This window comes from Pogonomyrmex barbatus, unplaced genomic scaffold (genome assembly GCF_055798465.1).
Source record: "Pogonomyrmex barbatus isolate J1 unplaced genomic scaffold, ASM5579846v1 scaffold21, whole genome shotgun sequence".
Taxonomy (NCBI): Eukaryota; Metazoa; Arthropoda; class Insecta; order Hymenoptera; family Formicidae; genus Pogonomyrmex; species Pogonomyrmex barbatus.
Window position 1 is genome coordinate 1,668,462 of NW_028297118.1, and position 12,933 is coordinate 1,681,394.

The window sequence follows — 12,933 nt, forward strand, 5'->3', positions numbered from 1 at the left end:
TCCACATGAAAATCTCTGATTCTATTGGCAAACATTCGGTTGTGCTTGACAATCGGCGTAATGTACCGTCGAATTCGCTATCGCTAAATCTCTCGTACGCCATGAATCAACAACGTCGACGGTAACGATCAACGAGCCGACAAGTGTAACGTTTGAGAGGATTATCGTTTGTCATGCGTAGTCTCCGCGTTTATAACCGTCTCTGTTAATAGCGTCTCATAACTTGGTTACCATCGCGGATTCTCTATTCGTGAGGAACGAGAAGATTACCGGAAGATGCCAGAAATTTATTGCAGCGAAACGACGTATTTATATTACGACGTTATCCGTTTAGATATATTTGTATGGAACATTGTTAAATTTTACTGAAAAATTTTAATGTAACACAAGATACAAATAATGGATAATGGATAACAGTGACACTCGTGCGTTCTAAATTTCAAAATTTTAAATAAATTGTGGCAAAAAATAGTGTTAAATTTAAACGTTTTGTATACACATACATATTTTTTGATAATTTATTATAAGTTTTGAAATTTAGAAAGAAAGAACTTAGATTAATGTGTTAATGTTTGCTATCCGTTATTTGTGTTTACAGTTTAATATATTGTATATGCAGTTAGTTGCAAACTTAATAATACAATTATTTGATACGAATGTAAGTGGAAACCAAAGAACATTAATTACATTTATTCTGTTGGTAAAATATGAGCTAATGAAAATACGAAAACTTTAGTTGCACTAGTTCCGGTTTATCACACCGATGTTTCTTGTCCAAGGCATTGATCGTCGAATGTATTTTATTTTACGTGTCCTGAGCAGTAATTGTAGCTGCACTCAAATGCACCGTGAAGCACGACGACAAACAATAATTATTCCGGTTTTTGCCGGTTTGCAATCTTTGTCATCGATTAAGGGAAGAGTATAAAAAAAGTAATTAAAACGGGCGAGAGTAACGTTGTATTATTATTATTATTACAATACGGGGTTTCATAATCCCACGATAAATGCCTATTCCACATAATCTGCCGGCTGTATTTCCGCAGCAATTTGAATACAAAGAACCGAGATAACCAGCTCCGGTTCCCATTGTCGGGAAATGTGTGTGTGTGTGTGTGTGTGTGTGTGTGTGTGTGTGTGTGGGGGGGGGGTGTAACCGCCGGCCCGCCGGCATGATACATGCGCGTGTGTCTATGATGGTGTTTCAAATTAGTTGCCAGCTCGAAAAATTTGAATAGAATTTTCCTGGCCAAATTTTCTTGGCCACCGTTTGTCGCATCTCCGAAACGGAACTTATCGTAGCGGTCCAATTAGCAAGCATAAGATAATTAACGCGCTTCAATTTCTGAGATTGTCGTCGAGTGCCCCCCTGTTATTGAGAAATTTCTTGCAAGTTTATTATTTCATCATAATTTACTTTATGTAACGTTGCACATTTTAGAGATAACCCGAAATCAAATGTATAATTTGAGATTAAATGCACAATAACCAATTGTGTGACGTAATAATATATATGAATGATATATGATATTAAATTTAAGCAGAGGGAAAAGAAAGGAGATAAAACAAAAGCTATTGTTAGACGATTTCTTTAAAAATGAAAGTGAGAGACGTAAGACGGTAGAGAGATGTTATCGTAACATTAGCTTTCACACATGCCATTATAAACGAGTACAAGTTGGCGGAAATAAAAGTAGTAATCAAAAGTAGCAACAATAATTTTCCGATGTGAATAACTGACTTAAATATATAGAGTAGATAAGGATTGCAAATAATAATATGAAATAGTGATTAGTTCTCCTCTGCCAGCTATCTATATATCGCAAGCGCCGGCGATGAACAAACGTATCATGCCAATGTTAATTATGTAATGCGCACGATAAGTGTCATTAGTCCAATGTGTATGCTATAATAATAGACAGTAGCTCCGAAGAGCTACCTTTGCTAACAAATTAGCGAACTAGGAGCGCCATGGCAATGCATTTTCTCACGTTTCTAATAACGAGGAAGGAAAAAGGGAAAGATGCGAAAATGGACTGGGTGGGATTCCGTTAATTTGCATTCTACGGAATACTTCGCGAGTAGATAGTTAGTTTAAATCTTGACTATTTTTTTTGAAACGTGAATATACAATTATATTCGTGAAATTATCTATAAAATATTTTATAAATTTGTTATATGTATTAAAACTCTTTCCTGTTTTTGTTTATATGCCGTAGAATTTAATTTTAGTTTTTAGGATTTAGATATAATTAGCACGAAAGAAACTTGAAAACTAATTCTTTATGATTCTTTATCGATGTATATTTTATCCATATAAATAAATCCTTTGATGATACATTTATTTAATATATCAATATTTTTTTTTCTTGTTACAGGTAAGCAAGTGTGTTTATACATTTTCGTAAGGAACTAATTTCCTGAAAGGAAGATTAATAGCCGGACCGGACAAAAAGTAAGTTAATCACTCTTGAAATTTTCGCGTGACATATAATTCGCTTAATCACGCTCTTCCGCAAGAGTTAAAAATCTAAAATCTTTATTCTTGCGATAGCCGCACTCCGTAACGAGTATCGAGAAAGCGTGTTGGTAATCGTTAGAAAAACTGACAAAAGTAGCACAACTTTACAGCGATCATTATGCACATACTTATTTCATACGAGACAGAATTTATTTTTTATTTAAAAATTGTGCTACTACTAGCAATTCTTTTCTAAATTGTCCTCAATAATTTGCGTGGCCTATACAAGAGTCACCTGACGAGAGATTTATCGTTTTCCTCGGAAGTGATGGACACGATGTGTCTTCACGTCAAAACATCGAGGAGATAATTAGTCTTTTTTTTTTTTATTCACGATGAGGACTTGTCGGTTTTTGGTAACCGACCGACAACCGGATATTCGGTTAAAACCGGCGAAAGTAATCCACGTAACCGTCGGTAGGCGTTACGGGACGTCGAACGCGGAGAACATTTCACGCCCATGTAGGTACGTACCTAACGTCGCACCCGGGTAAATACATAAGCCGGGGATGCGCCGGTGTGTAATAGAGTTTCGCGTGCTTTGTTAAGCGAGAGGTAGGCAGAGGCTTTTCCTGGACGGGCGGGGCGGAGGGGGGGCGGGATGGCGATACCGATAATAGTGGTGGTGCGCTGGTGTGCCGGTGTGACGGGTAGAGACGGCGCACGGGAAAGTTACGCGAGCAGGTAACTTTTGATCTGAAAAGTGGTGGCAGGTTGGCAGGAGGAGGATAGCCGTGGACTTGAATGGCGAAGTGCCTCGAAGGCCGTTAGATGCATTTTTCATGTCTCGGCCAAGATATACACCTAGGCACAAGTGGCAAGCGTCCCGAAACTCTCGTCTCCCCTCTCTTCCCCTCCCCTCCTCCCTCCCTCCCTCCCTCGTCCCTCGTTCCCGCCGTCGTCTGTCTCGCACTCACGCACGCGACGTCGTCGCGCCCTCCCCCCCCCCCCCCCCGTGTGTTCGTTCACCGGATAACGCTAGTCACCAGCAGGACCCCTCCGTATCGCGGCTCGCTAAAAGTCTCCCAATGATATGGTGCGTGTATTCAAACGATGTAATATCTTCGCCTTCCGTCTCTCGTCTTCCGTTTGCCCGGAATGCACCATGTGTCTCCCTCCCCCGCCACGGGCGCATTATGCTCGCTCTCTCTTCCTCGGAGCTTTAAACTGTTTTCTGGTTCAAGCTGGGTCGATCGTTTTGGATCGTCCGGGATTTCGCTTCACCGGGGCTTCACACCCCGCCGTGGAATTTATTATCTCCGACAACTTTTCTCGCATGCGAAGTCGCGAGGATTGCCGCTGTCGACCGACGCCGGAGAAGCGGGATCGAAGATAGCACTTTCAACTTTCGGACGCGAATCAGACTTCTCTATCGTGCGCGTGTGTGCGGCATAAGATATCAAGTAGATCGCAGCCTAATGCTTATCCTCGATTCCGTGGCATACGTCGCACTCGAACGGGATACAAACAGCTTTCCCTGTTTTTCTAACGAGTTTAGACGAAACTACTTTCTGACTCTGTCGTTTCGCCGTGTGTCACGTGTACGTGACATATTTCAAATCTATTCAAATTTGACAAAGGTAAATACGATTCTAATAAGCTGTGATTGTCTCATAACTTTTCGCTCTCATCTCATATTTTAGTAATTAAATTTTTTTCATAATTCCCAAAGAACCCTTTAACTCTAACTCAATGCGGCATGCATCGCGTATGTCAATCGCGATAAATCGTGATGAATGAAAGACGAGTCCATCCAATCACTTATCGCGCGACCTCATCGGGATGTCTTATGAAATCATATCGGGCCTCGAGCCAGAGAGCGACCGAGATAAAGAGGAGTTTTTCGAGGAGGCGAGTTCGAGTGCAGGGGTTAAAACGTGGATACCTTCGGGAATCGCTCGGACGGTGGATGGAAGGACGGGGATGAGTTAAACGACTACAAACGAAGGTAACCGTTAGGCGAACGAAGACGACGACGATGAGATCCGCTTGAGATTTCGGACGCGTGCAGCTCTCCTTAACCTCTGCCTCGTCCGCGTTTTTTAACACAGGATCTCTCTTTCCGTTTTCGTCGTTGTCCCCGTCCTCCCCACGTCCCATCTTCCCTCCGGTCGGGTTTCCTCTCGATCTCTCGGCCGATCTCTCGTTGAGCAGTTCCACGGCGTACTTTGCTTGCAAATCAAATTGGACTGGGACTTTGCTCGCCCATACAGCGAGAATTTTTCGACTTTTGATCTTTGACCAACTACTCGCGATCGATCACGGGAAGGGGGGGGGGGTAGTCATGGGGAAATTCAGTTATCGGACGTCAGCCAGCCACATTGACCCTACTTCTCTTTCTCTCTTCTTTTAGCTAGGACGTCTTTTGTGTACGTAAGTACTTTGGCAAGTACTTATGCTCTCGCTCGTCTCCAAGACTGTGTGCCCAAAGACGCTTTCTTGAAGACTCTAATTGCGTCTTCAATTCCGAATTGTCATTGAAATTTTATGTCTCGCCCGAGATTTTCTCTTGTCCCTTTCGTAATTTTATCATCTTAAATATAATTCAACCTTTCCATTCAGGCCGTTCTAGGTTAAATTAGTGATTAATCTGGCTGCCTATCCTGAACGTTTCCCAAATATTGATTGTACCGCCAAGCCATACAGTTCACAGAAATATAATTTGTAAATGGAATGATGTTTCCCGACGAATTTACCAAAATGTAAACTGGTGCGTATTTGAGTTGCTGCCTGTTATCTTCATTATTATTTCTCTATGTTACTCTCATCGGAAGCGACTAAAAAAACTGTGTTTACTCTTTACTTTATTTTTACCGTTGTAATTTTCTCATCGTTGATAAAAATTTCTCATTTTTTACGATGATTATTCATCCGTGATTCTCATTCCTCTCGTCTGAGTCGCGCCATTCGTCGTCGCGCAATCTTCAGTCATGAATTAAGTGGAATCGAGAACGTTATAAACGACTCCTTCGACGTGCGATCATCTGCAATGGGTGAAATTTTGCCGGGTGAAATTTTCCCTTCTCCGAGACTCGGAGGATTTGTCGAAGATGAAGAGATCTAACGTTGGCGTTAGAACTCTAACTTCTTCCTGGACGTCTTTTCGGACACGTAACGTCGTTCCCCTATTCTCTGTCTGTCGCATCTTTTTCTCTCACAAAACTTTAGACCGTCCTTACTTTATTCGACTGCGCCTCTCCCTCACGCGCACCAAGATATGTGTAGACACCAGCACGCCATCTTACCAATGATGAACACCGATCGCTGAGGAACAATGAAAGTTTTACCGAATGTTCGAGGATCGAGGACTCTCCCGTATGAATACTTACGAAGAAGTATGGCCGAGCGGGAAGGAGAATTCTCGCCGGAAATTTACTCGAGAGATCCTTCGCTCCAATAGAAGTAGATGTTCTACGTGGCCACTTTCTTCGCTGTAAATGTTAATCTACCGGCGTCTCTCTTTTGCAATAATCCAGATTATAATGAAAAAAAGTTGTGAAAAGTAAAGTCTGAGATAAGAATTGGAATGAATATATACGAGATGGAAATTTTGTAAATTTTATATAAAAAAAATTGTCGCGTGTGTTTATTACAAATTAATCGTTAATATGTTTGGATTTTTTTATTATTTATGAAATGTTTTATACGCGCAAATATTTTATTTATAAATTGTTAAACTTGTAAATTGAGATACGTTTAGGAGATACGTTTAGTTGTATCAGCAACATCAATTTATATATGTATATTATATATGTATATTGATATATGTAAATTTTTCGGATAATTAACCGAATAAGGTTTCTTATTTTTTGTACTGAATACCGCGAACTCGTTTGATAACGCACTTGAAATTTGATGCGAATCTCTTAAGAAGATACATTGTAAATCTGTTAAAAAGTATTCATGTGGAATAAGGAGAGCTCGAGCAAGTTTGGAGACAGTCTGGCTATCGTTCTTGATACGAGTGCATAGGAAAAGAGCTCCGAGAGCTCCTTTCTGGAATAACTCCTTCCATTCGCAGAAAGAAGTCTGGCGCGATCTCGGGGTTTAGATGTCGTGCAGCCCGATAAGGAGGCCATGATGGTGAACGGAGGATGGGCGTTGGTAGGCAGGGGAAGTAGTAGCGGAGGCCAGGAGTTGGGGTCGGGGGCGGGGGGGGGGAGGGGGAGGGGTGGTACGAGGCACCGGTCTCTATCTATGTTAATTACCAAGGCGAACGTAAATCACGATCGCCCAGGTGCCGGCCGGCAAAGTAGCCGGTAAGTTACCCCCGTCTCGCGCGAGACGACGTTGGCCGCGGGATAAAAGCCGTAATTAATTACGCAATTACCAGGTCCTACTTAAAGATAAAAACCGTATTTTTCGCTTCGATGCGGTTTACCGACAGCCACATTGCTCGAACCAGTCCCTTCCTTTCCTCCTCCTATTTTCTTGTTTTTTTTTTTTTTCTTTTTCCCAGTCAGCTTTTTTTGTTCTTCCCGTTCTATTTTCCACTCGCGCCGATTTTCGAGTGGCAAATCCTTCCTAGGTTTCTGCTGGCTGCAAAGGATACGCGTCTCCATCTTTTCGCCGACTCATCCTACTTTTCTTTCCTTCAGCCTCGTCTCGCTCCTTCGCCTCCTACGCTATCTCATGGACCGCGTATTCCCGCCGCTCTTTTTGTTACACCCGTTTTCCCAGGCATCCCTGATTTAGAGCTCATTTTCGTCGGCCAAAAGCTGTGCCGTTCTCACCCCTGAATCAACTTTGCGCCCTCCACAAATCACCGTCGAACCATTACGCTCCGCTCTCTCTTTCTCTCTCTCTCTCTCTCTCTCTCTCTCTCTCTCTCTCTCTCTCTCTCTCTCTCTCTCTCTCTCTCTCTCTCTCTCTTTTATTCATTCTTTGTGTCGCTATTGCATTGTGAGTGTACGTCGAGGTAGCTTCTGAGAATGAATGAAAATCTTTAAAAAAAGAATATCGCGAGAGAAATTGAAAATGATCGATTGGCAATAAACGAAATCAATGAACTCTTTGAATTAAAAGCATTGATAACCATCGGATGCGAACAACTATACGCGAATCTTTAAGTTGAGCTATATTAACGAATTTTGTATAAATTGTTAATAATTTTTTAACTATGTATGCTTATCATACTTTGCTGATAAAATATTACTTGGACATAATTTAATTCTTATTTTACTTTAATTTTTTAATTCCATTTTATTGATGAGCGACAAGGATTATCGATATCATGTGGTCTAAATCAATTTGAAAGCGTCATGACTCTTTACACGTTTATTGCTTCTGATCCAGGACTCTTCGTCCAGGTTCGTGTTACGTTACGGCGTAATATATCGCCGTCCTGGGATCACCATCGTAATTATCCTCTAATGCCAATTCATAAGAGCGTCGGCCATTTTCAAAGCCCCGCACGTAACTCCAGGAGAAACACGACGGCAGTACACTCTCACACAAACACAACTTTGGCCACCACAGTGGTATTTCGGCGAACACGAACACGAACTTTGTTCCCTCTCTTGGGACCAATATACGTGTATCGTTCTCTACGATAAGAGGCCACGAGCAACGCAAGGAGAGACGTCTTGATTCCTTTCGCCGAATTTTCCCTCTTTAGCTCTTTCTCTCACTCTCTCCCCCTCCTCCCGCTCTCTCTCTCTCTCTCTCTCTCTCTCTCTCTCTCTCTCTCTCTCTCTATCTTTTCCCATCTCTTTTATTCCCTCTTTTCCGCTGCGATTTTCGTTTCCGGACAGCTAATCAGCCGACGACGACGCGGCACGATTACCTAAACGGATTTAACGGGCCCAGGACGTTTAACCGAAGCAGCGAGAGGCGATGCCGGGCCGGCTATTCAGGATACCTTTCGGTAGCTTCAGAGGAAAGGAGAATCGAACCGAGACTCGCCCCGTGGCATTTCTGATGTGGCCATTGGTGCAGGCCATGAATCTTTCATGCGTCAATCGTTTCTCGTCTCTTCTTTAGCTACCCACGCTTTCTCTCTTTCTCTCTCTCTCTCTCTCTCTCTCTCTCTCTCTCTTTCTATTTCCTCTTCCTCCGCATTCCCAAGTCGCCCTTCGCCTGCTCTCTGTGGAAATCCCAGCGAGCCGACGCTCCGAGTTATCAGTCAGCAGAATCTGTCAATCGCTAGGGTAACGTATTCCAGCCGGCACCACTGCCACAATGCTACTGTCGTAACGATTCTCGCGATCCATTTCTTATTCTTCTTGTACTCGGTGTCCCCCTTTTGCTTCACGTTTCGTTTCTTTGCCCCGCTCACTTTGTATCCTTATGGGCTCGGACTTTTCCTATCTCGCGCACTCGTAGGGGAATCGAACTTTAATGGGGACTGACGCGTAAAGCCGATCTCTCCGACTATTTCCTTCAATTTAATACTGTTTCCCGTAATTTGTGTTACATTACGCGAAGCAATGTTGCTTCATGTACGAAGTAGTAGTTTTGTTGATAATTATACGTTTTGCACTGTATAAGTATAGTTGATAAAATCTTTCTCCATTAATTTTGTGTCAATTTAAAATACTTGAATGATTGAAAATATATAGCTTCATATTATACAAAACTTTTCCAATTTTTATACGCTTTTTTTTTTATTTAAAATTAAATTTTTTTGTATGAAAGAAATTGATCGAGATGAGCATTGACGTACGTAATTATTCCTCTGTAATTTCTGATTATTTTTTGCAAGTGCCAGCAATAATAACATTGCAATTCTTATCCAAGTGAGACTCCTTTACTTGACTCGTATCCGTAAAATCGCAAAGATGAACAAAAAGTTTTTCCTCCGCTCACGCTCCAAAGAAACCAACAACCCGTAAAAGTCTATTTCTGTTTGCTAATGCGTCACGGATTTGTTGCTCCAATAACGGAAGTGCAAGTCTCTCGTTGACTCCTGCATTATTCAAGCGTTATCGAGCTTTACGTTTTACCACTTACTCCGACGTTGTAATGGAAGGAATGGCGGACATTCCAATACCAACGGTGGAAGTTGGAAAAATTCTCTCTCAATTAAACATCACGCTTCGCCTGGGCGAGCCGTTGGACTTGACCTCGCAACTTGTCGACGATAAAAGCATAACCGGCGCTTTTGTCGACTGCATATAATTAAAATATTTATATCAACTCGTCTGCATAATCGCGACATTACAATTTATAATGTTACTCATAATTTATGATATTCATTTGTGTATTGACGTTTGTTGTGGAACGAGCGGATTAATATTAATAGCTGCACGTCAGCTGAACCGCGATGATGATGATGATGATGATGATGAGTTACCAAACAATACGTTAACGAAACATTTGATCGAGCTGCGAGGTAAACATTTGCAAATTAGCTTTCGGGTCTTTGGCAAAAGTTGTATATATCGACTCTTTCCCGGTTAATCCCGCGCCATAAAGATGGAGGATGGAGGATTCAGATGGGTGATATCGTCGACCTGACGGTCTCGCCTAGCTCGAGCTACTCTCGTTCGCGCATCTATTTTCGTTTCTTCGCATCAATCTCATTACGACCCGCAAGACGTCGGGGGGGAGGGGGGTTGAGGGAGATTGTCGTCCTTGCGAGAATGTAATATGGATTCAGTCCTACGATTCTAATCGCAATTCCACGGAGCGCACGAGACACCGACTTGAAATCCGATTCGAATTCGCAGGAGGGAGGGGGGGGGTGACGAACGTACGGGATAGCGATGGAGCAAAGACGAAGGAGGGAGGGAGGAGGAGGGGGGGGAGGAGATATGGTCGGCCCCGAGGCTCATCGTTCATTCATGGGGCATTTACTCGGTATCCCCGTAAAGCCAACCCTCTCCCGCCTCTCGCCTCGTCCTTCTCTCTTCCCTTAACGGTACCCCGGCAACCTCTTGTGCCTCCTTACATCATTCTCTTGTCCGCCAGAATGGATCGGGATCAGGCGGATATAATATCTTCCTCGAGGATTCATTTTCGAGCGCCGTTGACCACGAAACGCCGCGCTGTGCCGGAACCTCGACGGCGTGACAACTGCAATTCGTCTTGCGTGAAGCGCCGTTCACGAGGCCATTACTCTTGAATTCGGAAGTCTGGCAAACGAATCCGCCATTGTTTCGCTGACCGTGCCATCCGAGATTCGTGGCAGGCATCTGAATGTCGCGCGTTTGCATTAGCGCGTTTATGAAATTATCACTGACAGTTGCCGTTGCAATTCATCTTGCGTTCGCAAAACGCGTGTCATATATCATACGGATCCAACCTAATGTTTCATTTCATATATTGAGAAAATACCCCTTTTTCAAGAGAAAGAAATTGTTTTACATTTAGCAATTATACACAAGAAAGAGAGAGAGAGAGAGAGAGAGAGAGAGAGAGAGAGATTTTGTAAAAATCGGGACCTTGTCGGATCGCGAAAATTTGACATTTATCAAGCGGAAAAGTTTGCATTTTTCATTTCTACTGAAAAATTTGGCGTTCTTGTCTCTCGCAACAAGTCTCACAATCCTTTGTATCTTGCGCCTCGTGACCGGTACTTTTTATACGTGGCTTTCTTAACAGCTTGCTGTGGGATTTTAGTGCTTGTAGCGGCGGCAGAACAGGTAGGTGTAATATATTCCTGGAGGATTCATTTTCCAGTGCGGCTGACCGCGGTCGTCCGCTCCTCTCTCTGCAGGAACTTTGGCCACGTAACAACTGCAATTCGTCTTGCGTGAAACATCGCGCCACGTCGTACTGAATAGTTAGCCACCGGATTCGGGGAACCTTAAACGCGAAATTTGCAGAACGCCCATTCTGCTATTTTGCTGCGCCCCCTTCCCCCGCTTCTTGTTTTTTCTAATTCGACAAAAACCGACAGCAGTTTGATACATACATATGTATATATTCGCGTTGGGAATTAATCCAGTTTAATTAGATCCACATACGGAAATTGCCGAAATAATTATTGCGGAATACTTTACGCGAGGGAAATGAGATAATGAAGCAATTAACTCAGTGGTGTCAACAACGGGGCATTAACACGGTATATTTTGTGGTCGTTGGAAACATATTTAATTGCAAATTTAGTACTAGCTTTGAATGCGAAATAATGAAATACTTTTGGTTTCAAACTTTGTCGTAATAATGCGGAATTGATTTATTTTGTAATACGTAATATTTTAAAAAACAGTTGTAAAAAAGTAGTTGTGTAACTATTGTATTTTTATTACTTATGAATTCTAATACAACATAAAAAAATATTATTTAAAAAAAAAAAAACATTTCAATGATTATACAATCATCGTACTTTTTAAAACTTATTTTTATATATTTTTTTTTATTCTTTCTCGTTCAAGAGATAAATTTCTGTAAATGAGTTCAATTGGTGTTATATACTTAACTCTCTTTTTACATCGCCCCTCTATGCCGTGAAAAATATCGGGATCATCCGGATGTAATATTTTCTTTTAGGAATCCTCTTCGGGGCAAAGTTGGTGTGGCGCGCTTGAACTTCCAACGCGTGACAACTGTAATTTATCTTTCCGATCCGAAATTTTGTGGCTCATTATTTACAACTGTATCTGTGCGCCGAATGAAATTCGATATATATATATATATATATATATATATATATATATATATATAAGTTTATTATTTATAAAATATTAGCAAGATGAAAATAAGTTTATTATTTAAAAAATAAGTTTATTATTTATATATATATATATATATATATAAATGGCCAGTGATAATATGATGAAATTATAATATATCATAATCGCGCGATAGGCAATATTTATATGTCGCGCGTCAGTTGATTATCGATTAGTTTAAACACAAATATCGATTATTTTATAGTAAAACAATAACTGATTATGTGATATATCAATGATATGTGTGATATATCAATTTTCATTTTTTTCTTTGCGCTAGTTGAGCAGTTTGAGATAGCATAAGATTTTTTAATTTACAATTCTTTATAGTGACACTGTGAAAGATTCACATATTGAAAATGATACATGACAAATAATTTTGAAAAAAAGATTGATGCTTTCAATTATTTGTTCTGTTTTGTGTTAAAGAATGAAGAAGCTTGCACAATTTTTTCACGGTAACATATATTTGGATATAATAGTAATAAAGAGTAAATTTTAACGTTCTTTCTAACGAATATAATTATGATATATTAAAATTATTTTATAAATTATCTAAGTTTTATCGTTTGAAATTTTTAATCGTTTAAAACAAAAATAAAATATTTTTGGCCTTGCGATGTGACCAATTTCCGTTTCTTGCGTTGCAATTGTAATATATCGCCATAAGTGTAGCCAAAAGTTTTTTTATTTTTATTTTTAACAACATGAAATTTATAAACTATTACAAACTTGTAAAATTTGATTTTATATCAATGTCGAAGAATAAACTTTAAATTAATCAGTGATTTTATA

At 40.8% G+C, this 12,933-nt stretch overlaps 1 protein-coding gene across 18 annotated transcripts in view; it reads left to right on the forward strand.

Moving 5' to 3' along the window:
• LOC148936493 (protein muscleblind-like) overlaps window positions 1–12,933 on the forward strand; it is a 301,423-nt gene that overhangs the window by 258,537 nt on the left and 29,953 nt on the right. The window contains exon 4 of one of the 18 annotated variants that reach the window (XM_089078078.1): window positions 2,379–2,455. The exons of the other annotated variants lie outside the window; for them this stretch is intronic. Coding sequence (XP_088934204.1) covers window positions 2,379–2,408 — 30 coding nt within the window. The 3' untranslated portion in view covers window positions 2,409–2,455. The remainder of the gene's footprint in view (window positions 1–2,378; window positions 2,456–12,933) is intronic. 18 annotated transcript variants of the gene reach the window in all.